General features: G+C 42.1%; 1 protein-coding gene across 1 annotated transcript in view; it reads left to right on the top strand.

Moving 5' to 3' along the window:
• The window catches only part of LOC137561393 (chloride anion exchanger-like), a 130,138-nt gene extending 105,391 nt beyond the window's left edge, over nt 1-24,747 (top strand). The window contains exons 12-20 of the mRNA XM_068272688.1: nt 2,194-2,300; nt 4,349-4,418; nt 9,612-9,704; nt 9,776-9,871; nt 11,443-11,682; nt 15,389-15,443; nt 19,271-19,416; nt 20,308-20,355; nt 24,547-24,747. Of these exons, the coding sequence (XP_068128789.1) occupies nt 2,194-2,300; nt 4,349-4,418; nt 9,612-9,704; nt 9,776-9,871; nt 11,443-11,682; nt 15,389-15,443; nt 19,271-19,416; nt 20,308-20,355; nt 24,547-24,561 (870 nt within the window). The 3' untranslated portion in view covers nt 24,562-24,747. The remainder of the gene's footprint in view (nt 1-2,193; nt 2,301-4,348; nt 4,419-9,611; nt 9,705-9,775; nt 9,872-11,442; nt 11,683-15,388; nt 15,444-19,270; nt 19,417-20,307; nt 20,356-24,546) is intronic.
• The last annotated feature ends 1,001 nt before the right edge of the window (nt 24,748-25,748 follow it).

The following is a 25,748-nucleotide window of genomic DNA, read 5'->3' as shown; positions in this document are numbered from 1 at the left end:
AGTACTGGACACTCATGCGAAATGCCTGCAGGCTCATGCAGCCGTTTGAGGAGGTGACAAACCTGGTGAGTCACAGTGAAGGCGCCATCAGCAACTTGATCCCATATGCTTTCTTCCAGGAGCGTGCCGTGCCTAGAGTGGTGGATCAAGCTGTGGAGGAGCAGGAACAGGAACAGGAGGAAGAGTTGTGGGATCAATTCTCAGCAGAAACAGATTATTCCTCAACACCTGCGGCAGCACAGAGGGGGGAGGAGGAGGAAGAGTAGTGTTGGGAAGAGGAGTCAGATGATGAGGAAGGTGTTTTTTTGGAGGAGGAGGTGGAAGAACAACCGTAGCAGGTGTCGCAGGGGGCTTGTGCTGCTCAACTTTCCTGTGGTATTGTTCGTGGCTGGGGGGAGTAGGAGAATTTAGCTGACATCACTGAGGAAGAGCAAGAGGAAATAGATAAATATGTCTGCATCCAATTTTGTGCAGATAGCACCTTTCATGCTGTCCAACCTGTTGAGGGAGCCCCGTTTAAAAAAACTCAAGGGAAATGAGCTGTACTGGGTGGCCACGCTACTAGACCCTCGGTATAGGCACAAAGTGGCGGAGATGTTTCCAAATCACCAGAAGAGAGAAAGGATGCAGCACTTGCAGAGCAAGCTGGCAACTATGCTTTACAGTGCGTTTAAGGGTGATGTCACAGCACAACGCAATAAAGGTACCACTGCCAGTAATCCTCCTCCTCCCATGTCCACGCAGTCAAGGACAGGACGCTCTAATGATCTCATGGTGATATCCGACTTGCGGACATTCTTTAGTCCATCATCTCTCCTTAGCCCTTCCGGATCCACCCTCCACCAACGCCTGGACCGGCAGGTAGCCGACTACGTGGCCTTAAGTGTGGATGTAGACACTGTGAGCAGCGATGAACCCTTGGACTACTGGGTGCGCAGGCTTGACCTGTGGCCAGAGCTGTCACAATTTGCCATCCAACTTCTGTCTTGCCCTGTCTCAAGCGTTCTGTCAGAAAGGACCTTAAACGCAGCTGGAGGCATTGTCACTGAGAAGAGTAGTCGTCTAGGTCACAAAAGTGTTCAGTACATCACCTTTATCATAATGAATGAGGCATGGATCCCGGAGGGCTACTGCCCTTCGAAGACTAAGTCAGTCCCCACACACAGCATCTCTGCCTGCACGCCGTGTGACTGCCTGCCCCATGACTAAGTCGGTCCCCACACAGCATCTCTGCCTGCAGGCCGCTTGACTGCCTTCTCCACCACCACCAACAGGGTCCAGGACTCCAGACGCTGCTTTTCTGGCTGCACTGCAGCTGCAACAACAAAACAAAAGGCATGTACATGTGTCAATTCCCCTTCATCATCGTTACCTTGCCGCGGTGAGGGGGCTTGCGTATCACAATGAAGCAATGACCTCTGGCTATATGAGTGTCTCGGGGGGGGGGGGGGGGGCACACCCAAGATAATAAGGTCGTTGCTTCATTGTGGACAGACCAAATTCGATGGACAGTTACTGTTCTGTCATTGAGCTACCTCAGCTCGGCGACGATATGGGCTTGAAAGCCGCCATCATCTGCACTCTCGTCATGGTGAGCACCAGTCCAGCACGGCCGTCACTACACAAACTGCTGTGTGCGGTGCGTTACACAGTGAGTTTGGTCTGTCGGTGTGAAGCAGTACACTAATTACACTACCTGATTGATTTATACACATGCAAAATGTTTTAAAGCACTTTAGGCCTCTAATTTAGCATGCAATGTGATTTCTGCCCTTAAAACGCTGCTGTGCGTCAAATCCAGACTTTTCCCCGGGACTTTTGGCATGTATCCCAATCCCCCATGCAAAAACTCAGATGTTAGACCCCTTGAAACATCTTTTCCATCACTTTTGTGGCCAGCATAAATGTTTCTAATTTTCAAAGTTTGCCTCCCCATTGAAGTCTATTTCAGTTCGTGGAAGTTTGCGCGAACCAAACTTTTTGCGGAGGTTCGCGTTCGAGGTTCGCGAACCGAAAATCGGAGGTTCGAGCCATCTCTAATTTTATTCCCTGAAATCTTACAGTGCAAGTGAATAATGTTGTTCATTAAACATTATATAAAGATGTGACAAAGCAGGAGCTAGAAATGTAATTGTTATATGCAACCACTGTTGTTAAAACAGAGGATGGTCACTAATGTGTTTTTCCTTCCAGCTTGTGTGGATAATAACATTCATAGCATCTATAATTCTTGGCTTGGATCTTGGTCTTGCAGTTGGTGTTGGAATAGAGCTCCTGACAGTGGTGTTCCGTGTGCAATTGTAAGTCAGTCAGGATCATTATTATTTTTAGTACTATTATTATTATTATTGCTGGTTTATATGAAATATCTTTCTGTTTCTTGTTGAGGCATGTTTACATTTTGTATTATAAAATGTTAGTATATACACATTGGGCACCTCATTGGACACTATAAACAAAGGCATACATATAGCGATTTGGGTGGTCCATCAACCAAGAGGCAGATCTTTCTTGAATCAAATCTGATCGAGGAGAGATCTGTTGGCCGCCATAAACCACAGGCCAATTCACAATCGATTTCAGCATGAACATTGTGACACTGATACACCGCCTTGATGACCCCCGCCACTGTCTCCTGATGTTTTATATGTCTCCCCTCCCCACCCCAGTGTCAATGCAGTTATTTTTTACCTACCCTCGTCCACAAGTGTCCTCGTACTTCCACATTTGTGCATCCACGTGGTTCCCGGCGTTACACACATGCCCTGTCACTCAAGAAGAGACAAGAAGTCCAAGTAAGGGTAAATCATTAAATCACTAACATAATGGTCACAAACCAATGATTTAGTGATCAAATTATATTAATTTATTGCGGACTTGTCCACTAAAATCAGTTAAAGTTCAAAAAATATTTAAAATCTCCCTGAATGTTGTAGGTGAACAACACCCCTCCCATAACAGGTGCTATAGTCTTTTACATCAGCTAGGAACAATCTAAAATAGTGCTTACCAAAAATGAATGAAAAAATAAATTACAAAAACTTGTAATTTACAAATTATTCAAAACTTCCACCAAATAACTTGTTTGTCCTGGAAGTGAAGAAAGTAGGATCTCTCCCACCCATTTACCAATTTTCTAGCAGATATAATGTACACACATAAGTAATGCAGACAAATACAATCCTGGTAGGCATTCCCTTGTGCCTGTTATTTTCAGCTTGGGGATAACTCCATTCAAATGAATGTCCATCTAAAAGTGCAGATACCAAGAGCAAAACTAGACCACACACACCACCCAACTGTCTACATGAAGATTACACAAAGCTATGCATTTTGGTCATGTTGACTCAGGATCTTTTCCACATGACACCAGCTGCAACATTGGACTTCTGGGGGTCTATCATTTTGGGCAGTTTAGTGGCAATTACAGCGAAGTTCCACTTTTATTGAAAATTGCTCTCTGCACTATCTATGCCCACAGCCATTACCCTAAAATTAAATTGTGACTGTGCTGGACAATGCAAAGTGTTATACAATAGAGGACAATATTCAATGGACTACTTGAGGGGTTTTCAATAAAAGAATAACACTAACTAAATTATTGTTTACTAAAATTCACCTACCCAGGACAAACAAGGAGACAAAACTCTACCATTTTTCCAGACTTTTTGCTGCCTGAGATACAGTTACTTCCATAAATATAAACCTATTTGAATGCATACGTAAAATTCACTATGCATACCTTTCACTATGCAAAAGACTGTATGCAAATCATTTTTTTCTCCTGAGTTTTCTCTTCTGGGATATTTTCACACCTTTATTTATTTATTTTTATTTATTTGTTGTATTTATAAAGCGCCAACATATTACGCACCTTGTCAATAAATTCATTTTAAACCACCAGCAACAAGGAAAACATCAAAATAATTTTCACAGTACTTTTTCATTTTTTTCTTTTTTTGTACTTTATCAATTGCAAAGTGCTGAAAAGTTAGTTTAAAGAGGAGATGAAAGATTATCTCTTAGGAGAAAATTTCGGAGAAAATGTTAACTGAATAAGGGCCGTGAGAATGGAGTAAAGAATGTGCCAAGAATAAGCAAATATTACAGGATCCATTATTGAAAATATGGCATGTCTCAGCAGCTGTGATTGTAGCCAAAGCTTCTGACTCAGTAAGGTTAATACTTATGCAAAGAACAAAAGTATGTGTTTTTTATTCAGTCACAGTGTGTTGCAAACATATTTAGCTTTAATTAAATGCAATCTATTCTTCTTTATTTACAAATGTAGCATTTTTTTACCATGTTTTTAAGGACATCCTAATTCACAATCTTTATTTTCCCTCAGCCCCAAGTTTACAGTAATAGCCAACATTGAAAAAACTGACATCTACAAAAATAGGAAAAACTATTATGATGTAAGTGATATTTAACCCTTTACTCAATGAACTTTTCATTATATAAAATGTTATGCAATAAATCAGCTCAAAGTGCTATCTTCAAACTGCACTAACCTGGCTAATGAGATTTCAGTCTAGAGGTCAGACCAATGTAATATTTATGTTGTTATTATTATTATTATTATTATTATTATTATTATTATCATAAATAAGTAATTATTTTTTTTTGTATTTCTATAGCCCCAACATCTTCACAGTGCATTTAAGTAGTGTATATAGTCATGTCACTCAGTCTGATCCCTACAATTATCATTGTCTTATATTGCTATTGCAGTCTAATGCTATTTTTTTTCTGGATCTGGGAGAGGGGGGTTTTAACAATCTTCGGATGTGGGAGGAAACTGCAGTGCTCGGAAGAAACTCATACAAACAGAGAGAACATACAAACTAGATAGATATAAAGGGTGATCAGGGCATCCGCCACTGTTTTCGCCTTTTTGTGTCTTGTAAGGTGTTGTACATTTTGTTAATCACTATGCAACTATCACTGTAATTTATTTATATATTGTCTACCATTTCTATGTTTTGTACCAATGTCTGTATTTTTATCTACCCATGTTTGTTTTTTACCCAGTACAGCACCATGTAAAGTGATGGCGCTATATAAATCATTAATAATAATAATCTAGCAAGACGCATTACACTGCAAACATGGTTTCCAAAGTGATATTTCTCCCTACATGATTTCTCCCTCTGATTGCTCCTGCTGGGGAAGCAAAGTACATTAGGAGTAGCCTATTTTTCTCATTGTTAAACTTGTCCATTCTTAAATATACATCCTGATTTTTTGGAAGAAATTCACTTTCACCTGAATGTGAACAGCAACAATACTGTTAATTGGGTTTCCTCACTGTTGTACCATGTTGAATGATGCTCATCTGGTTGTTACCAGGATGAAATCTCAGTCAGAGGTGTGATCTTCTGACATGCTCTATTCACAAGCTGTTTCAACAGTAGATATGGCCAGCAGAAGATCTTTCCAAATTAAAGTGTACCAGAGCTCACAAAAACAAATACATACCTGGGGCTTCCTCCAGCCCCATCTGCTTGGATCGCTCCCATGCCGCTGTCTGCAGCTCTGGTGCCGGGTCCCTGCAGTTCCGTCAGTCAGAGCCAGTCTGACGTAAGAGAAGTGCGCCCTCTACATATCTCTCCAGCAGATGCTGGAGACATACACAAAGAGCGCACTTCTCCTGCGTAGACTGGCTCCGATACCAGAGCTGCAGACATCGGAGGATGGCGGCATGGGAGGGATCCAAGCAGATGGGGCTGGAGGAAGCCCCAGGTATGTATAAATCTTTTTGTTTTTGTGAGCTCTGGTTTCTAGAGATGACCCGAACCTCCGATTTTAGGTTCGCAAACCGGGTTCACAAACCTCCACAAACGTTCGCGAACTTTCGCGAACCGCAATAGACTTCAATGGGGAGGCTAACTTTGAAAACTAGAAACATTTATGCTGGCCACAAAAGTGATGGAAAAGATGTTTCAAGGTGTCTAACATCTGAGTTTTTGCATGGATGAGTGGGATAGACGCCAAAAGTCCCGGGGAAAAATCTGGATTTGATGCAAAGCAGTGTTTTAAGGGCAGAAATCACATTGCATGCTAAATTGGAGGCCTAAAGTGCTTTAAAACCTCTTGCATGTGTATACATCAATCAGGGAGTGTAATTAGAGTACTGCTTCACACTGACAGACCAAACTCACTGTGTAACACACCGCAAACAGCTGTTCGTGTTGTGACAGCTGTGCTAGACCATGGCGAGAGTGCAGGCAATAGCGGTTTTCAAGCCCATATGGTCGCCAGGCTGAGGTAGCTCAATGACAGAACAACAGTGTTTGTCCAGCTGATCGAATTTGGTCTGTCCACAATGAAGCAACGACCTCATTATCTTTGGTGTGCCACCCCCCGAGACACTCATATAGCCGGCGGTCATTGCTTCATTGTGATACGCAAGCCCCTTCACCCGATCACGAAGGGGAATTGACACATGTACATGCCTTTTGTTTTGTTATTGCAGCCGCAGTGCAGCCAGAAAAATTAGGCAGGCATGTACATGCACCAGAAAAATTATTATAGCGGCCGCTGCTAGCAGAATCCGCCTGGAGTCCTGGACCCTGTTGGTGGTGGCGGAGAAGGCAGTCAAGCGGCCTGCAGGCAGAGATGCTGTGTGGGGAGTGACTTATTCATGAGGCAGGCAGTCACACGGCATGCAGGCAGAGATACTGTGTGTGGAGACTGACTTCTGGCGGGCAGTAGCCCTCCGGGATCCATGCCTCATTCATTTTGATAAAGGTGAGGTACTGAACACTTTTTTGACTTAGGTGACTTCATTTCGCATCAGTGTCCAGTACTTCGGCCAGAACATCCCCATCTCCCCAGACTGTGTCCTTTGACTGTATTTGTAGAGATACTGTTTGACTGCTTTCTCCTGTTGTAGCAGGAGGGTCGAATTCCAGGGAGTCGGGCTATCGCAAATCAAGCGTCTCACCAGCAAGTTGTTTCACCGCAGAATATCGGCAAAGCGTGCCATGGCCGTGTAAGACAGCCTGAAATGCCCACACACCTTTCTGGACTGCTTCAGGATGTCCTGTAAGCCTGGGTACTTAGACACAAATCTCCGAATTACAAGATTGAACACATGTGCCATGTAGGGTACATGTGTCAACTTTCCGAAACTCAAAGCCGAAATGAGGTTGCTGCTGTTGTCACACACCACGTTGCCGATCTCCAGTTGGTGCGGGGTCAGCCACTGATCCACCTGTTTGTTCAGAGTAGCCAGGAGAGCTGCTCCAGTGTGACTCTCCGCTTCGAGGCAAGACAAGTCTAAGATGACGTGACACCGTTGTACCTGGCATGCATCATAGGCCCTGGGGAGCTGGGGCTGTGTCACTGGAGAGGAGATCGCAGCACCAGTAGAGTTGAACTTCCACTCAGCCAAGGAGGAGGAGGACGACGACAGCGGAGAGGAGGTGGCAGCAGGCCTGCCTGCAAGCCATGGAGGTGTCACAAGTAGGTCCGCTGCACAGCCACGTACTCCCTGCTTGTCAGCGGTCACCAGGTTGACCCAATGGGCTGTGTAAGTAATGTACCTGCCCTGACCGTGCTTGACAGACCAGGCATCCGTGGTCAGATGGACCCTTGACCCAACGCTGTGTGTCAGGGATGACACCACTTGCCTCTCATCTTCATGGTACAGTTTGGGTATCGCCTTTTTAGAGAAATAATTGCGGCCTGGTATCTTCCACTGCAGTGTCCCAATGGCCACAAATTTACGAAAGGCCTCAGAGTCCACCAGCTGGTATGGTAACAGCTGGCAAGCTAACAGTTCCGCCAAGCCAGCTGTCAGACGCCGGGCAGTGGGGTGACTGGCAGAAATTGGCTTCTTCCGCTCAAAGATTTCCCTCACGGACACCTGACTGCTGCTGCAGAGGAGCAGGAACCGCTCAAGGTCAGAGGCGGAGTGGAGGAGGGTGGCTGTGATTGTGAAGGTGCAAGGGAGAAAGCGGCTGAAGATGCTGCGCCTGAAGGAGGAAGAGGAGAAGGAGGGTGGCTTTTCTTTTGTGTGCTGCTTTTCCTATGGTGCTCTTCCCATTGCAGTTTGTGCCTTTTCTGCATGTGCCTTTGTAAGGCAGCTGTCCCTACGTGGGTGTTGGCCTTTCCACGGCTCAATTTTTGGAGGCAGAGAGAACAGATGGCATTGCTCTGATCTAAGGCAAACACAATAATAACATTTCCAAACCGCTGAGCCCCTCTAGGGTGATGGCACTATGGTGGCATCAGCAGCTGACGTTGAAGGGCATGTAGGCTAGCTGTCCATAGGTGGCGATACATGGTGCCGGACACTGCCACCAGCTGTTTCTGATGACGAGCTCCCCCTGCTTCTTTCAGGAACTCGTCTCCCCCTACTCCTCTCTGACTCCCTCTCCGAACTGTCCCCTTGGTCATCTTGTCTCTTAGGATCCCGCGTGACATCCGTATCATCATCATCATCATCATAATCATCCTGCCCAGCTTCGCTTGCCTTAGACACCTCATAAATTGCACCAACAGCAGGTACTTCATCATCCTTCTCCTCACACCTTACGTCCATAGTGTCGCCTAACTCAGACATATGAGGTGGTGTAACTTGCTTAGTGCCTTCATCTTGTTGTAACAATAGTTGCTGTTGATCAGTTAATTCCCCACCAAATAACTCCTGTGAAGTGTCAAATGGAACGGATGTGGTGCTAGTCGTAGTGCTGGTGGCTACGGAAGATGAGGTGTTCTGTGTTAAATAGTCAATCACATCCTGACAATCTTGGGAGTTGATGGGACGTGCCTTCTTCTGAGCACTTTGGTCCAGGGCCCCACGAAATCACATCAGCACTACCTCAAACAGACCTGCTGGGTGGCCTTTCTCCGGTTCTTCCTCTGCCTCTACCTGTTTTGTCCATATTGGGGGGATGAAGTGAAAGGTATGCACTGACTTGACTAATACAATGTGCAGTCACACAGGTGCAATTAATAGGTATGCACGAAGTGGTATATCACACTGCGTGCGCTCACGTAGGTAGGTGGGTGCACTGAATGAACAACAGGTAGGTATATGCAGTGATGGGTATTACAAATGTGCACCTGTCACACACACGTACCGTGAACAGGTACAGTGACTGGTGGTATTAACTAGCACACTGCGTGCGCTCACGTAGGTAGGTGGGTGCACTGAACAACAGGTAGGTAGGTATATGCAGTGCTGCTGGGTATTACAAATGTGCACCTGTCACACACACACACACGTACCATGAACACGTGCAATGACTGGTGGTATTAACAATGCGTGCACTCACGTAGGTAGGTAAGTAGGTGGACTAAACAGTGAACAGGTGCAGTGATTGGGATTACAAATGTGCAGCTGCCTGTCACACACACAGGTAGTTACTGAATGTGCTGGGCCTGGCAGTGGCACAGTAGGAATTAAGGGGCCAAAGGCCAGCTGCGACTAACTGACAGGGCTGTATATAAATATAATGCAAGTGTGTCACACAAAAAAAAAATAGATCACAAGAACAAGATTTCAGTGTATATATGTAGCTTTATCTGTAATAATAAGCTATTGGATTTTGGCATAGCTATATTAAAAGCAGTAACTGGAAACTTTTGCTTTCTTACAGATTTGTGAGCCTAAAGGGTTGAAGATCTTTAGATGCCCTTCTCCCGTATTCTTTGCCAACAGCGAATTCTTCAAAGACAAGCTCATTGCTGCAGTAAGTTTTTATTTTTACTTTTCACATTCTTTTTAATATTCTGCATATTCACACTTACAATCTCTCCATAGGTTGGCTTTAATCCCCTGTGGGTGCTGCGGAAGCGAAATAAGGCTCTGGGAAAAATGAAAAAGCTAGTGAAGAAGGGAGAGCTACAAGTGACTCCGGTAAGATATTTAAATCAGCACTAAACATAATATTTCAATATGCTCTTATACTATTGTTAAAGAGTTACTTCAGCTAATGTGTTGAATACATACAGTAGACCTTTTATACACACCAACTATTTACAAGCAAACAAATCACAGGTGAAGATGGTTGGTTGGGTAGTTTGAGTAGTGATTATGATTTAAAAAGTTTGACAATAAATGGCTTTGCCAACCACTAACCATGATTGAATGAAGATGTTTGGTGTTATCATTCATATTCTATGAAAAATGGTTAAAAAATCATACTTTCTGCCAGGGTGCGTAAACTTACGAGCACAGCTGTATACTGCTATGTAATGCCAGTGCTTATATTTTATAATGTATAACTTATTCCTTTGGCTTTATCATGTAAGTCAATCAAATAGGGCAGTGCAGTCTTTTTTTTCAGACACCTCAAAGTATAACCTAAATGCAGCATATCCTAAATTCAGATAGTAAGATGTCCTTGAGCATAAGTGAAGATCTTTATCTTACTCATAATGTATATGGCTGAAGGTGTGAACAGTTATTAAAACATTGGCAAAGATGTTAAAATGACATTGCATTGTTACACCTGTAATAACAGTTAATAACGTCTGTACTGAGCCATTCAATTTAACATCTGCATCTGAGTGCTGGTTCACATGGACGCTCAGCAGCGTTGGGCGGCCGGAAGCCGTGCCATCCTGTGACGCCTCATTCGGGGGGCGGCAGTACTGCGAACGTCGGCTTCCCATCTTGATCTGCGTTTTTCATCCCCCGAAGCCACGGTGGCTAGGCGACCCTAGACGCCGTATGTGACTTCTAGGGCTGGCTGAAACGACGCGGTAAATCGGGATCGCAACACCACGTTTACGCAATCACCGGTTATCGCCAGTAACTGCATGATGCTAAATGCTCACATTAACTTAAATGGGAGCGTTTAGCCGACGAGTCCCGAACACTTGGTGGTAAACGCCGCCATGCGTCCGTGTGAACCAGCCCTGAGTTTGGTTGTGCATAATGCATGCTGCGTGTGGCGATAACCTTCACTTATGGTTCCTTATTTTTTTTTTACTAACTCATTTAGGCTGGAGTTTCTAATATCTGCAGTAAGTAACAAAATAATCAATGCATATAAATTTAATAAACTAAACAAGCCATTTCATTAGTGGTCAATGTCTTTGGCTATACATAAAAGAAAATTTACAGGGAAAATTGCTTTTTTGCCTTTGGGTATATTGACAACCTTCAAAGATCAACTTTTGCCTACTTAGTATAGTAGAAGCCACACATAACTAAAATAACCAGTTTTGGGTAGAGATGGGTTTGTAAGGGATTTTTCAGTTTTTGTTATGGATAAAGTTTAAGCCCTCATAAGAAATTCAAGTAAGATCAGCCGGCCATTCCAGCACTGTTATATGCATTAGTGCATGTCTTCAGGCTGATGTGCTGAGCTGCTGCAGAGAAGTGTTTCCAGCAAAAATACACGTCTGCTTTGAAAAACATTTTAACTTATAATTTAGATATTTACATTTTCCCAAAAATGTTTTTCTTAAAATGTTATACAGAGAGGTGTGATTTCAACATCATTCTATTATAAAGACTCTGATGATGAAGCTGAAATTGACAACAACAACATTGAAGAGCTGGACCTCCCAGTAAATACCAGTGATCTGCCTATCGTGATTGACTGGAATGCAGAATTACCTAACAATATCAAGGTTCCCAGGATTGACCTGCACAGTCTTATACTTGATTTTGGATCAGTGCCATTCATTGATATGTCTGGAATGAAAGCTCTGAAAGGCGTAAGTATTCAAAATGGGCTAGCCTATTTCTCACTTTGTTTATTTTAACAAGTTTTATAATATAACCCTGGGGAAGGGGACTAGATCCCAGAAAGCTTGCATCATTTAACTCTATTAGTTAGTCATTAAAAGGTATTATTTCTTACAAAACGTTGTTTTTTTTCTACCTATATATAATATAACCCTGAAAATTCCAGCAATAAATGGCATGTAAACTCCACAAACCTTATTTAATAATACAATGCACCTTACGTAGCAGAATTTGAAACAATATGTGTGTAAGTGTACTACATCATTCCAGAATCTCCTGAGGCATACCATGATCTCTAGTTTCTCTTCTGTAACGCAAACCTCCCCTCTCCCCCCACCTCCAGAAAATAAGGCCATGGTTCATAAGTTACAAAACACAAACAGAAAACACATTATCAAGTACATTTTTATCTTTTGTGAAAATATGTAGAATGCAAAAAAATCCCACTGTATTTTCATAAAAATGTAGATGAAAAAGGAAATGTCAATACTTTTTGACCAAACTTCGAGCTTATCCCTACACAAAACTAATCTTGTTTCTGAATGACCAATCTAACATATAAACATAACTCATAAGTAGAACAAATGTCTTGCTTACATTTACCGTCCTGCCAGAAGACCATTCCCTCAACCTTTTAATTCATTATGCACTTGCTCAATCCCAACCTTACTCCTTCTGGTTTCCTGGAAGAGTGCTCCATCAATGTTTAATCTCTACATGCCCTCTAGCCTTGCTGTCGTATGCTGGTCTTTGCAGGTCTTGGCGAAAGCAGCTCAGACATATCCACTGATTCCATTATGCACTTTATAAATAACCTTTACAACAGTTTCAGATTTTTTCTGAGAAAAAAATTAATTTCCTCTATACGTGAACAAAGGAAAGAGATCGATGTTTACACTGCAATATTCAACACTGAGCTTATCAGTGACAGTTTTCATATTTCTTCCTGAGGTGTAAAATTCTATCAGTCCCTATTCCCCAATGTTCATGACAATTTTCACCCTAAAAAGTATTTTATTGATGAGGTTTGAAAACATCTACTTGGGAAAAACTCATGAGAAAACTTATCAGGATATGGCCCTGTGCGTCGTCCCAGATCCAGGCCTTAAGCGTGCAAGGTAGAGACTAAAGGAGTGAAGGTAGTAATACCTCCAGAACCTAACTAGGCTAGATAAGTGGCTAGGAAATAGTCAGGCAGTCCAGTTGGGCGAAGGGAAAATTTGGAGGAAGAGCAGTACATCATAGATTAAGAGTAGTCCAAACAGGTCAGGTTCATAAACAAGTCAGAGGTTCTTGGCATGAGTCAAGGTTGAAACACAAAATCTGACTTAGCGGGAAACAAATGGATACTAACAGTATCACAGGTGAGAATGCCCTTGGCGAGCTCAAAACTTTTTTGGGGCAAGGACCAGTACCATGGCACTACAGGTCCCAGCAGCTCATTGGGTGCAACAGTAAATTAGGTGGTAAATCCTCTCCAGCTGTGGCATGGGGCTAATGGCACCTCCACAGGGGATACGAAAGGGCATGAGGCTGCATGTGCCCATCTATGACATATGTGCAGGGATACCTGGGATGCTGCACGGTCAGGAAGTAGCCTGACCAAGCCAGCCAGAAATGAGCCAGTTGCATTGCTGGAATGTCATCTGCATATATTCTTTATGGTGTGTCTTTTTGCCACTAAATATTGAAATACATTTCTACAACTTACTGCCTTAGCAATCAACCCCAGGAAATAAACTCCCAGTTATGCTTAAAGTGGACCCAAATTAAAAATACAACATTTCAGAAATAAAATCTATTTTCTAAATTATAACAATAAATAGCAGCCTTTTTTCAGCTGCATGATGACAAATATAAAATATTTTACATTTATTGGAAGAACCCCTCCCTTCCTTTCAAATTGCCGGGAACTGGTAGAGTAGATGGTGTCCGGCAATGGAGGAATTGCTAACGGCTGCCTCCAGTATAACCCTAGCTATGAAAAGAGAAGGGTGCAAAGCATGCACTGAAATGCTCATAGGCTTGAAGGAGTGTTTATTTATCTTTGTATGTGTCAGAGTGGTGCAACTAAATATTTTTAATTAAAAAAATGTTTGGTTTGGGTCCGCTTTAAATGTAAAACAGGTTTTCAAAGCCGAATCAAAAGTTGGTAATCAAATGTTGGTAACATTGCTGTAGTACATGAAACTGCAAGGAATACTACGACTAAAAGCACACCGTGAGCCCAATACGTGTATTTTGATCCTGTGGATGTCGATATCTTATGTGTGAATTTTTGCAATAAAAGATACAGGTTTTTTTTACGAACTCATCTGCAGTCTGTGGATCCCTTCATTGCAGTTCAATATGGTCTAGCCCACCAGATCCTGCACCAGTGAGTACATCAATGGGGGTTTCAGAGCATTTGGATTCTCTTTTTTTGTTGCCCTACTACATTAAATGAAGGTGGCAGCCAGGTATCTATGATAGAAAGATGCCAGAAAGAAACATGCAGCAAGTGCAGTCAGCCCAGATTCAAAGCATCTCATCGGCATGTTCATTCTGAGCCAGTGACTTAAAGTGCACCCTGGACAAAAAAAGTTAAGTTGCTCACTTAAAGCTGAATTACTGCTAATATCTTCTGTCTTAGGCCTTGTTCACATTGTATACGCAGAATGGCTATGCGATCAGAACGCAGTGTGCTCAATTGCACGCCATCTGCGCTGCTGTGCGGTGCGCTGTTGATCCTATTCACTACAGTGAATGGGTCAGTGCTGCGCTTTGCTGAAAAATGCATGCAGCAGTGTGATAGCGCATAGCACTACTGCGTAGTGCATATAATCTGAACGTCAGAAGTGCTGTCTATGCACTTCTGGTGTTCTTGCATGTTACAGACCATAAGTGCTACCGAAATGCGCATGGCAGTGCATATAGTGTGAACGAGGCCTTAAGAAAACAAAATTACATTTAGCATTACTTTTTGTAATAGAGGGCTTTTTGGTCACTTTTAGCCCTTTACCTATTTTCCAGTGGTTCTGGGCCGCCATGAGCTATTTGGGTATTACTTTGTATCGACTGGTTTATGTTGCACTTCTTTTTTAAATACAGGTTTTGCTGCCACCAGAGTATTTCCATGCACTAAAGGGCAATATCTTGTTTTCCATCATTGGGCTGTGATTTTTTGGTGTAATTGCTGCCATCTGTTTTATGAATTCAGTGGGATTTTTCTCTTTAGATTGAGTTTATAGTTGTTGCATTTGTTTTATAGACATTGGATATTTGTTTTTTATAATACTAGTCTAAGATAATAAATGGACTAGTTCCTACAAAATAGATGTTTTAAAGCGTCCTGTTTTCAGTGCAAAATTGACTTTTTATAATGATCCGTTGTACAGGCAAGACAACCGGAATACACCCGAGGTTGCCATGGGGGTGGGTGCAGTGCAATTGTGTGCACGCGGAAATTTTCCTTCACCAATGGGCTTGCAGGTTACAGATTTATTAACGAGGGTGGTCTCTCTTGTTACTTATGACTTAAGAGCACACTGTGGAAACAGTGGTGAACAGAGATCTCCATTTTTCATTCAAAATCATATTCCCAGCAAAATAAAGCTCTTTTTGGTACATTTCAATGTTATATGAAATCACTCAGAATGTGCTTGTCAATTACAAGAATTGTGTTTATGTTTGCAGATTATAAAAGAATTTATCAAGGTTGAAGTAGACGTGTATATTGCTGCGGCAGACAGTAAGTAAAGATATGTCCTATGAGCAGAACCATTTCTGCATTTTGTATAGGCAAAGGCAAGCAACTTCTGTGCCATCTGGTGGTGAAGGTGTACATTACTGGCTTGGTTTGCAACAGAACAGTCCTCATTTACCGTATATACTCGCATACAAGCCGAATTTTTGACCCCCAAAAAGGGGGTCAAAAGTTGGGGGGTCGGCTTGTATGCGAGTCTTCCCTGGTGGTCTAGTGGTGGGTGGTCGGGTGGTCCGCGCCCCGCTCCCCCCCCTCCCCGCTCCCCCCGCGGCCGCTGCTGCTATTACCTTGTTAGACAGCGGCCGCTTCCTAATCCGCGTTCCTCTTCTTCCTCAGAGTGCATCACAGCAGCGCGCCCGGCGCTGCTGCTGTGACGATGCAGGGGGCAGGAAAGAGCGGTTCCCTTGGTAACGGCGATACAGATCGCCGCTATAGGGAGCCGCGCTCTTTCCTGCCCCCTGTATCGTCACAGCAGCAGCGCCGGGCGCGCTGCTGTGATGCACTCTGAGGAAGAAGAGGAACGCGGATTAGGAAGCGGCCGCTGTCTAACAAGGTAATAGCAGCAGCGGCGGCCGCGGGGGGAGCGGGGGGGGAGCACTACCCACCTATGCTGGGCACTATACTGGCTAAACTGGGCACTATACTGGCTAAACTGGGCACTATACTGGCTAAACTGGGCACTTTACTAGCCATACTTGGGTACTATACTAGCTAAACTGGGCACTATACTGGCTAAACTGGGCACTATACTGGCTAAACTGGGCACTATACTGGCTAAACTGGGCACTATACTAGCCATACTTGGGTACTATACTAGCTAAACTGGGCACTATACTGGCTAAACTGGGCACTATACTGGCTAAACTGGGCACTATACTGGCTAAACTGGGCACTTTACTAGCCATACTGGGGCACTATACTAGCTAAACTGGGCACTATACTAGCTAAACTGGGCACTATACTGGCTAAACTGGGCACTATACTGGCTAAACTGGGCACTATACTAGCCATACTTGGGTACTATACTAGCTAAACTGGGCACTATACTGGCTAAACTGGGCACTATACTGGCTAAACTGGGCACTATACTGGCTAAACTGGGCACTTTACTAGCCATACTTGGGCACTATACTAGCTAAACTGGGCACTATACTAGCTAAACTGGGCACTATACTGGCTAAACTGGGCACTATACTGGCTAAACTGGGCACTATACTAGCTAAACTGGGCACTATACTGGCTAAACTGAGGCACTATACTGGCTATACTGGGCACTTTACTAGCTATACTGGGCACTATACTAGCTATACTGGACACTACCTACCTATACTGGGCACTATACTAGCTATATTGGGACACACTGGGGGGCTGCACCAATCCAGCATTTCCTACCCCCGGCTTATATGGGGGTCAATCATTTTTCCCTGTTTTTTCAGGGAAAAGTTGGGGGGTCGGCTTATATGCGGGTCGGCTTATATGCGAGTATATACGGTATATATGAAAAGTTTGATGCATTTGAGCTATACAATATAAGCAGTTTTCTCCCATAGAACTCAAAGTGCATGCAAGTGTCTAAGATCAATACATAGTTGGGTGGACTGGTAGATAGAATGGACTGTGTGTGTTTCATTTGCGTTTCAGTTTTATTTATGTTCATTGCATGAGAAAAACACTGCATAAAAGAAAGGTTGTTGAATACAAACAGAAATGCATATTTATACAGTACTTCCTTTTAAAATTCCCTGAAAGTACACCGCAACTAAGAGCATTATGGAGGCTGCCACATTTATTTCCTATTAAACAATACCTGTTGCCTGGCTATACTGCTGTTTTTTTGGGGGCTGCAATAGGGTCTGAATCACAAACCTGAAACTAGCATGCAGCTAATCATGTTAGATTTGTATCAAAAACATCTGATCTGCATACAGGGTCGATGGCTCAAAGCATTATAGGCAGAGGATCAGCAGGGCAGCCAGGCAATCTGCATTGTTTAAAAGGAAATAAATATGGCAGCCTCCGTTTTCCTTTGAGTTGAGGTGTCCTTTAAATATTCAGCCATTGATATAAGATCTGTCTATGGGGCTCCAGAAAAATGTCAGAAGTAGACAGTAGCTTCATGCTAATCAATGGAACTCCACAGTAGGGCTGGATTTGTAGTGGTGCATTGCATAACACACAATTTAAAATGTGCATAAAGTGCTATGGAGACTGGACATAGACATTAATTCAGAAACCGCATGCAGCAACTTTGAAAAATGCGATCCGCTACAATGCAAGAACAACAGTTGACAGGCACCCAAATGGGGGATACATGTGTGCTCAGCCGAAAAAACCCTGTAGCCCTGCAGGGTCCAAACATGCCAGTAGAAAATCAGCAATGTGTGAACAGTTCAAAGTTAATTGCATATGGGCCACTGTTTGGCCTTTGTTTGTGCCTGGCTGGTCACCTTTTGGTCCAATGCTGCAAAGGCCATGTAGGGGCACAGACAATTCAGTACCCAGTTGTCAACCATTCCAGCAAATTTATCACCTGCATTTAGTCTCCATTGCACATATCAATGGAGTTGAGAGGAGAGCTGTCACTCAGGACATTCGTGGCAAAGCCAGTGGTAAAGAAGCAGCAGTCAATGGGAGATACTCCAGTAAACCTTCATGTGCCCAAGAGAGAGGGTATAGTGCTGAACACAACTGGAAAACAGAAAGTCAGGCACCACAGGAACCCACTGTTGTGGCTCCCACTCCAGCTCATCAGAGTTGCGAAGTATTGCCTTGCATTTGTATTGGACTTTGCTCATAAACCCATTAGCAGCTTCAAACTAAAGTTTTCATTTGAAAGCTACCTGTGCATTCGAAACCTCTGTCGACATATCTTGTTTGGCTGCCTAGTGCAGCCAAATGAGAGGGTGGCAGGGAGCAGTTATATTTACCTGTTCTGGACAGGTTTATCTCTTCCTCTACCGGTGGCTCTAAACTTCTGACAGGTCCGATCACATCCGATCACATCACATGATATGGCATGTTATCGGGATCCAGGAGACTGTGTCAGCGGTAAAGAGCCATGCGGTGGTGGAAGAGGGGCAATGGAAGAGATGGAAGGGACTCTGATATGGTCTCCTGGATCCCAATCACATATCATGTAATTGGAACCAAGAAGATATGTCAGGATTACATTGCCGCAGCAGTGGAGGAAGAAGAAGCCAATACAGCCGTCTAGAGAGATAACCATGAAAGCTCCCTGCCACCTACTCTGCATACCCTGCTGAGCCTGCCAGGCTGGGGAAGGGATACTTTCACAGCGGCAGGAAAAATCCACCCCTGCAGCCCAAATAAAGGGTTAATGCTAATGTATGCATTATCACTTTATGTTTAATAAACTTCATAGTGTCAGACGTTCTCCAGTTGTGTCCATTGCACATGCTTAGCTGTGAACAAAGTGTTTTACTATTTGTCTAGTGTCCAAAAATTGGTATTATTTCTATTGATTTAAATAAAACATAGTTTAGCACATGGATCTTCAATCCTGTACTTATGTGTCACCAACTATGCAAGCTCAGTAGTTCCATTAGAGCAGAGGGAAATGTATCTGTTCAGATTTAGAAGAATTAGTGCAGCTGTATTTCAAAGAATCTACAAAATACACACCGTGCAGCAGAATGAAGGAAGGTATGAGAAATTTTTCTTTAGAAAACAAGTATAACAACAAAATTTAAAGTAAACAATGTAAGCCACAATAAAAAGTAATGACAAACAGGACCTCAGAAAACAAAATCTCATATGCAAACAATTATATATCTATTTTCATTCGTTATTAGGTTTTGTGCTGGAAAGATTAAAGCGCTGCTCATTTTTTGATGATGACATTAAGACATCAATGTTTTTTCTCACCGTCCATGATGCTGTTCTACATGTCGTTCGAAAGAAAGGTCTACAGCTAGCATTACAAAGTGGAACAGACGAGGTAAATTAAGTGTACTCTTAACCAAATGATTATATGTTAGCCAAACCTTGCACAACTAATTTTTAGCAATGGATTAGAATGCAGACCTCATTAAGTAATCATTTAATGTTATAGCTTAATACTTGAGAGTGTTTGTAAGACTTAAAATTGTGAAATGGCGCTCATTAGCCTATCATTGTGCTTGAAGTGACTGTGTAGTAAATTTAAGGTGCTGAACGTGTCTTTGTGAGTGGCAGGCGTGCACCTTTTTTACTTGCACCCACATTCACCAAACCTTAAATATTCTCTGAAACAATTTTCAATTAAATGTATAATTCTGGACAACTAACAAGTAGCAGTAGGGTATTGTATATTGTACCGTGTTAGCCATCAGTAAAAGCAAGAAGTAATTACAGGATTACAAACTGAGAAAGATATTTCCTAAACCTCCCCTCCTGGCATATCGGCAACCACCCAATCTAAAACAGATTGTCAGGAGATCTTTGAATAGGGGACAGCTAACAAGTTATATTTCCCTGGTATTAAAACAGTTCACACGTGATTTAATTAATTACACAACTTGAATGCCCTTTAGCAATGTTTTCTCAAATTTAACATTAAGGACCACTAATAAGTTATATTTCCCAGGTATGAAAGCACTTTGGCAATATTTGCTTATTTTATCATTTAGAATCACTAACAAATGATATTTCCTTGGCACACTTTGCGGGTGTTGTAATTAATCACAGTACATCTGTTACTCACCCCTTTATCCATGATGTGCTGTTGTGTTTCCCCATCAATGGTGTGTGTGTTTGTGCATGTGTGTGCGTGCGTGCGCGCGTGGTCGAGTGTAATGTATATTTCACAGTAAATACTAACAACAGGCTCTATTTTGTATTTTTAATACAGAGAGCAAATGGAGGTATATATGAAAACATGTACATGGATGCTGCTCCAGTAAGTTTAAATGATTGTTTATAGGTCTTATTAATGACTTTACAAATTGGAAGAGGCACCTAACAGTTCAACTAGACTGTGCAAATTGTTCTAAAATTGATGCCATGAGCTTGATAAGTGTGGTGGTTTCCTCTATTTGCTAGAACTAACAGAACCAAATACCGTATGAACTTACAGTATATGAACTAAGAGAAACGCTTCTCTTTCACTGTCTACTTAAAAAGCAATGATTAAAAGCGGTGTATTTATAGTTATGGAATGCCTTTTTCACTTATAGATGACACATTTTTCATCATGAATAAAATGTTTAAAGGGGAACTGAAGAGAGAGGTATATGGAGGCTGTCATGTTTATTTCCTTTTAATCAATACCAGTTGCCTGGCAGCCCTGCTGGTCTATTTCTCTGCAGTAGTATCTGATTAAAACCAGAAACAAGCATGCAGCTAGTCTTGTCAGATCAGACTTATAAGTCTGAACCACTGAAACACCTGATCTGCTGCATGCTTGTTCAGGGGCTATGGCTAATAGTATTAGAGGCAGAGGATCAGCAGGGCTGCCAGGCAACTGGTATTGTCTAAAAGGAAATAAACATGACAGCCTCCATATACCTCTCTCTTCAGTTCCCCTTTAAATCAGTCACTCTTTTGCTACAATCTATAAGCGTTCAAAGGTTTTTCATTTTTGTCATTGAACTAACGTCTGGCATGATGAAATAAACCTTGGTACATATAGTACTAGTCATACTAGAATTGCGTCTGAGCTCCCTGTTTTTTAAATTATGAGGGTTAATTCAAGCCAATGCTTTTATCTATGCAAATGAGGTTATTCAGGCAGTAGTGGAATGCAGCTGTTTTCCTGTAGGGTAAACAGAAGTGAAAACACTGGTATTTGGCTGAATAAAGACTGCTCGTAATAGGATAGGGCCGAAAAGTTCAAAAGGATATTATTCACTTTGTTTTGAAACTGAATGAATTAGATTTTACATATCACTGATATGGCTGCTGTTTAGTCTTAGAAATTCAGCCCTTAAAATGAAAATAAGAAAAATAAACTCCAAGAAAATTCTATTTACCATTATCATTCGTGCTATACATACAATTATCTTATACGTTCATTTACAGTTCAAATTTTCTTTAAAGCCCATCTTTAAAAAAAAAGTCTGAAATGGTTTAGTTCTGACAGTCCAGACAAAGACAAAGTCCTTTAACTTGTTAATGCAAAATGGACGCTTTAAAACGTCAGGTTTTTGCACTTTTCAGTACAAAACTCACATTTTTAAACAATCATTTTGAATTAGCAGATGTTCGGATTATGCCCGCAGGTGCTGCGGCGTGGGGGGGGGGGGGGATGAGGCAGCCATGTACGCATGTGCCTGCATAATGGAGCTTACGGGCTGGCATTAAGTGGTTAAGGCCTGGTACAAAATGTGAGGCGAACACAGTGGAAATAGTGCAGTAAGTGGACCCACTCAGAAAGTGCTGGCATTATTCACATAACCTGCCATTTTCATTCCCTGTTTGTGCATCGCCAACCGTCCGCTCAATGTATTGTCCACCACTTCTCCCATCATCCATGCTATCCGCTGCAATCCCTGTTTGTCGGCCACTTGCCCCAGAGACCAGGAACCATAGGACTTCCTTTTTGAATTGAAAAATCTATGTGAATTTCTGAAGTAAACTGTTCTCAGAGATGAATAGGTCCCATTTTCTTTTATTAGGTTTCAGGAAAAGCAAAGCAGTTTTTCCCATGTGACCATGCTAGATGAGTGAAAATTTGGGCAGACTTTCCTGCCAATGTTGAGCCCTTCTGCCAATAATGTGTAATTTTTCAGGAAAACTGACAACTTTTGTTGTTTCTCACAACATTGTATAACTATTAATATCAGTGGGTCATTTAATGGGTAAGTGTTTGGAAATGACTTCAGCTAGTGTTCATAAGCCATTGCCATTGGGTTGTTTAGCAGGAGGAAAAACAGACAGTATGTGTGATTTTCACAACTGTCTGTCTGCAGGTTGTAATATGAACTGTGTAATGCATCTGAGGGAGATAGATGGAAACAGGATAATGTATCTTTGGCATGATGGAAGTGAACAGCCTTTCTGACTTTCAAATAGAAAAGAGGAGGCCTGGGGAGTAGTAAGCACTGTAGGGCCTGTCCCCCGCAAAATAACTCCTTAACCAAGCATCGTTTTATTGGACATTTTGGAAGTTTGAGATAACAACCTTAATAAACATCCACTCCCCATTAGCAGCAGGATCTCAAAAAAAAAGGAGAGGTAAGGTAAAGTACAAAAGTACAAAATGGATACCGTACCACTATGGCCGGGTCCAACATCGTGTGACCAGATTGTGTGGCTGTCAAGGCTACTATATTTACATATTACTAGCTATCCCCAAAAGCCTATCATTCTCAGTCTCTGCGGAAATGGTTACGTATGCTGATGTGGCCAGCGATCTAATCAACACATTCTGGCAATGGACACAAGGTCTTAAAAAGGATACTTTCCAAACTCTGGAAGACCTAATGGTGCAGTAGCAGCTTCTACATTTTCGTTCCATAGACATTTAATAAAACATCTTGAAGCTTAAGCCAGAATTATCAAAGACAGTGGCAAAACTCACAAACACCTAGCAGAGTCTCTGACAGCTGCAGAGCTCCGCCTAACAGTTGGAAAGGACAGAAACCATCACTGTACATTCCTTCTGCCTCTCTGAGCTCTGTCGGACAGCAACCAGCAGCTGCAACTTTTGGTCCTAAGTCCACCAGGTGTCATAGCCGTAACAAGCTAGGACACTTCAAAGCTTCCTGTCCTGAGCTAAAAAAGACAGCATCATCTAGTCCACAGCAGGCTAGGATCTTCTCTTTTGTGTTGTTTATTGATTAAAAAAGTCGGTTAACAACTTAACAACCATCACCCTGTCAAGGTGAGTGACCTGACCAAAATAGATGGTTTCCTTTCTGGAAGGAATAGGCAAGGAGAAGGTCAGAGGGTGTAGATGAGGGAAAAGGTAGGTCAGAAGTGGTATAAGCAAACCCACAGGCCTTGTAAGCAGCCTTTTTAATGAGAACACTGAGAGATAGGCACCCCAAAGGATACATACAAGAACAACAAGAAAAACTTACCTCAAGTTGAGGACTAATACAAGATGTAAAAATAAACACTGGACAATGTGTTTCATGGGCATCCACCCACTTCCTCAGGTCAATAAAACAGTGTATCGAAGTAAGAGTGTATTGGCTCGCAGTGCTGTTTCAGGTTGGTTGGGGTTAATAGCTATGTTTGTTTGATGTTCAAAAATTAATGTAATTTGTACAAATGTACTTTGTTCATAAAGGGGTTGTTCTAGCCAATTCAAACCAAGTCACAGTATTCAAGGATTTGAGAATGATGGTAATGGGGGAATAGATAGTTAGGTGTTTATGTGAAAAGGGAAAGTCTGCTTTTCCTCAGTTATGAAGTTTATTTCCACAACTTAGCACTAGGGTAACAGTTAAAGTACCACTGAACCAGTTTTTAAATTCCATACTTTTAATGCTGCTTTATTTGTGTTGCTATGACATAAGCCCCATCCTCTCTCTCCAGTGCCCCCAACCCGCCCATATCCCCAGCTTGGCTTGCCTTGGATTATGGGCTGGTAAGAAGTGTCAGTTCTTTCTCCTCTCTGCCCATCCTTAGTTCCGTCCCCTCCACTCGGCGCTTATAGTTCCAGATAAATGTTACAGTACTCAGCGTGCAGGCTGTGTGCCGGCTTGTGGTATTTCAGGTCGGAACGATAGTGTATTAATAGCTGTATTAGTACACTATTGTTCTGACCTCAATTACCTCAATTACCACAAGACCACACACAGCGCACTGTGTACTGTAACACATATCAGGAACTATAAGCGGTGAGTGGAGGGTGTGTAACTAAGGACAGGCAAAGAGGAAGAAGAATTGCAACTTCCTACCCGCCCATAATTGACATTCTGCTCAGTCAAATATTATGGCTGAGCAGAGCGGAACGCATAGGAGGCACTGGAGGGGGGGGGGGGAAGATTCTGTGACATATGTCACAGCACCACAAATAAAGCAGCATTAAAAGTATGTAATTTAAAAACCGGTTCAAGGGAAGCATTTAAGCATCCTATTTATATATATTTATTGGACTTATGATGTTATGCTTATTCTTTGTTCTGAACTTTGCTTTCAGGAAACCAAATTTTAACGCACATGCTGCATGGAACCTTTCATCAAATAAGAACAATATTCAGCAAAAGAAAACAATATGATTCAAGCAACAGCTTTATCTGACCTAGATGTATTTATGCTAAGCGAACAAAATTTAGAATATGTACGCTTATACACGTATCTGTCCATATTAATTATTTACATTAAAAAACAGATCCGAAATGTAACCATAAAGCAAAGCCACGTTTTTCACTAAATTGCTATTTAGTGAAATGGCTTTCATTTTACACATAGTGATCTAATACAATTTCTAACTAGGAAAAAGTGGAATTTAACTTTATTTAAGCCACTGAACATACTATTTTCATGTTTATCAGGTGGTAGGAGAACTTGCTATGTATTAATAAAATAACATAGGGAGTTCACTTAAGGCTGCAAATCAGTGTATTATATAAAATTAGCTTTTATAAGTTTTGCCATTTGGGACATGTTCATGTCGCTTTACATTTTGTTGTAAATATTATTTTTATAATTATGCATGTATATAGTGCTTGCACATCTTCCACATCACTTTACAGAGCATGTTGAACAATTCAAGTCACTAACTGGTTCATAGTCTACAATAATTGTGTCCTCTGACAGCTCCATGCCAGAGCAAAAGATGCCATTACCCACTTTCCCCAGATAAAACTGTGTCCTAGCAATGCTCCCCAATACATTCCCTGCTGCTGTGATATCTTATTCTCCCGCTATGCCCTAGCAGTATAATCCAATGTAACTCTTTGGAAATGTTTGTCAGAGAAAACCAAGACAAACACAAAGAGAACATGTAAAGCACACGCAGTTGGTATTTTGGTCTGAATTTGAACCAAGGCAAGAGTGCTAACCATTTAGAATCAGAATCAGAATCAATTTATTTTCGCCAAGTAAGTTTGCACCTACAAGGAATTTGTCTTGGCAGTTTCTTAACAAACACAAACAAAAAACAATACAAGGACAGACAGTGTGAATATTACAAGTTAAGGACATTATAAGTATAGTGGCAGTAAGCAATGTGAGAATTGTTCATGTTTAGTTCTGTGCTTATTACTTTCAGTCCTAGCAGCTCTAACGTGGTTCAGCATTAAGTATGGCTACCGCTTGAGGAAAAAAACTGTTCCTGTGTCTGGAGGTTTTGGTAGCGATTGACCGGAATCTTACTCCTGAAGGCATGCGCTGGAAGAT

This window comes from Hyperolius riggenbachi, chromosome 3, assembly GCF_040937935.1.
Source record: "Hyperolius riggenbachi isolate aHypRig1 chromosome 3, aHypRig1.pri, whole genome shotgun sequence".
Lineage (NCBI taxonomy): Eukaryota > Metazoa > Chordata > Amphibia > Anura > Hyperoliidae > Hyperolius > Hyperolius riggenbachi.
The sequence above is the reverse complement of the archived record's forward strand: the minus strand, read 5'-3'. Positions and strand labels throughout refer to the sequence as shown.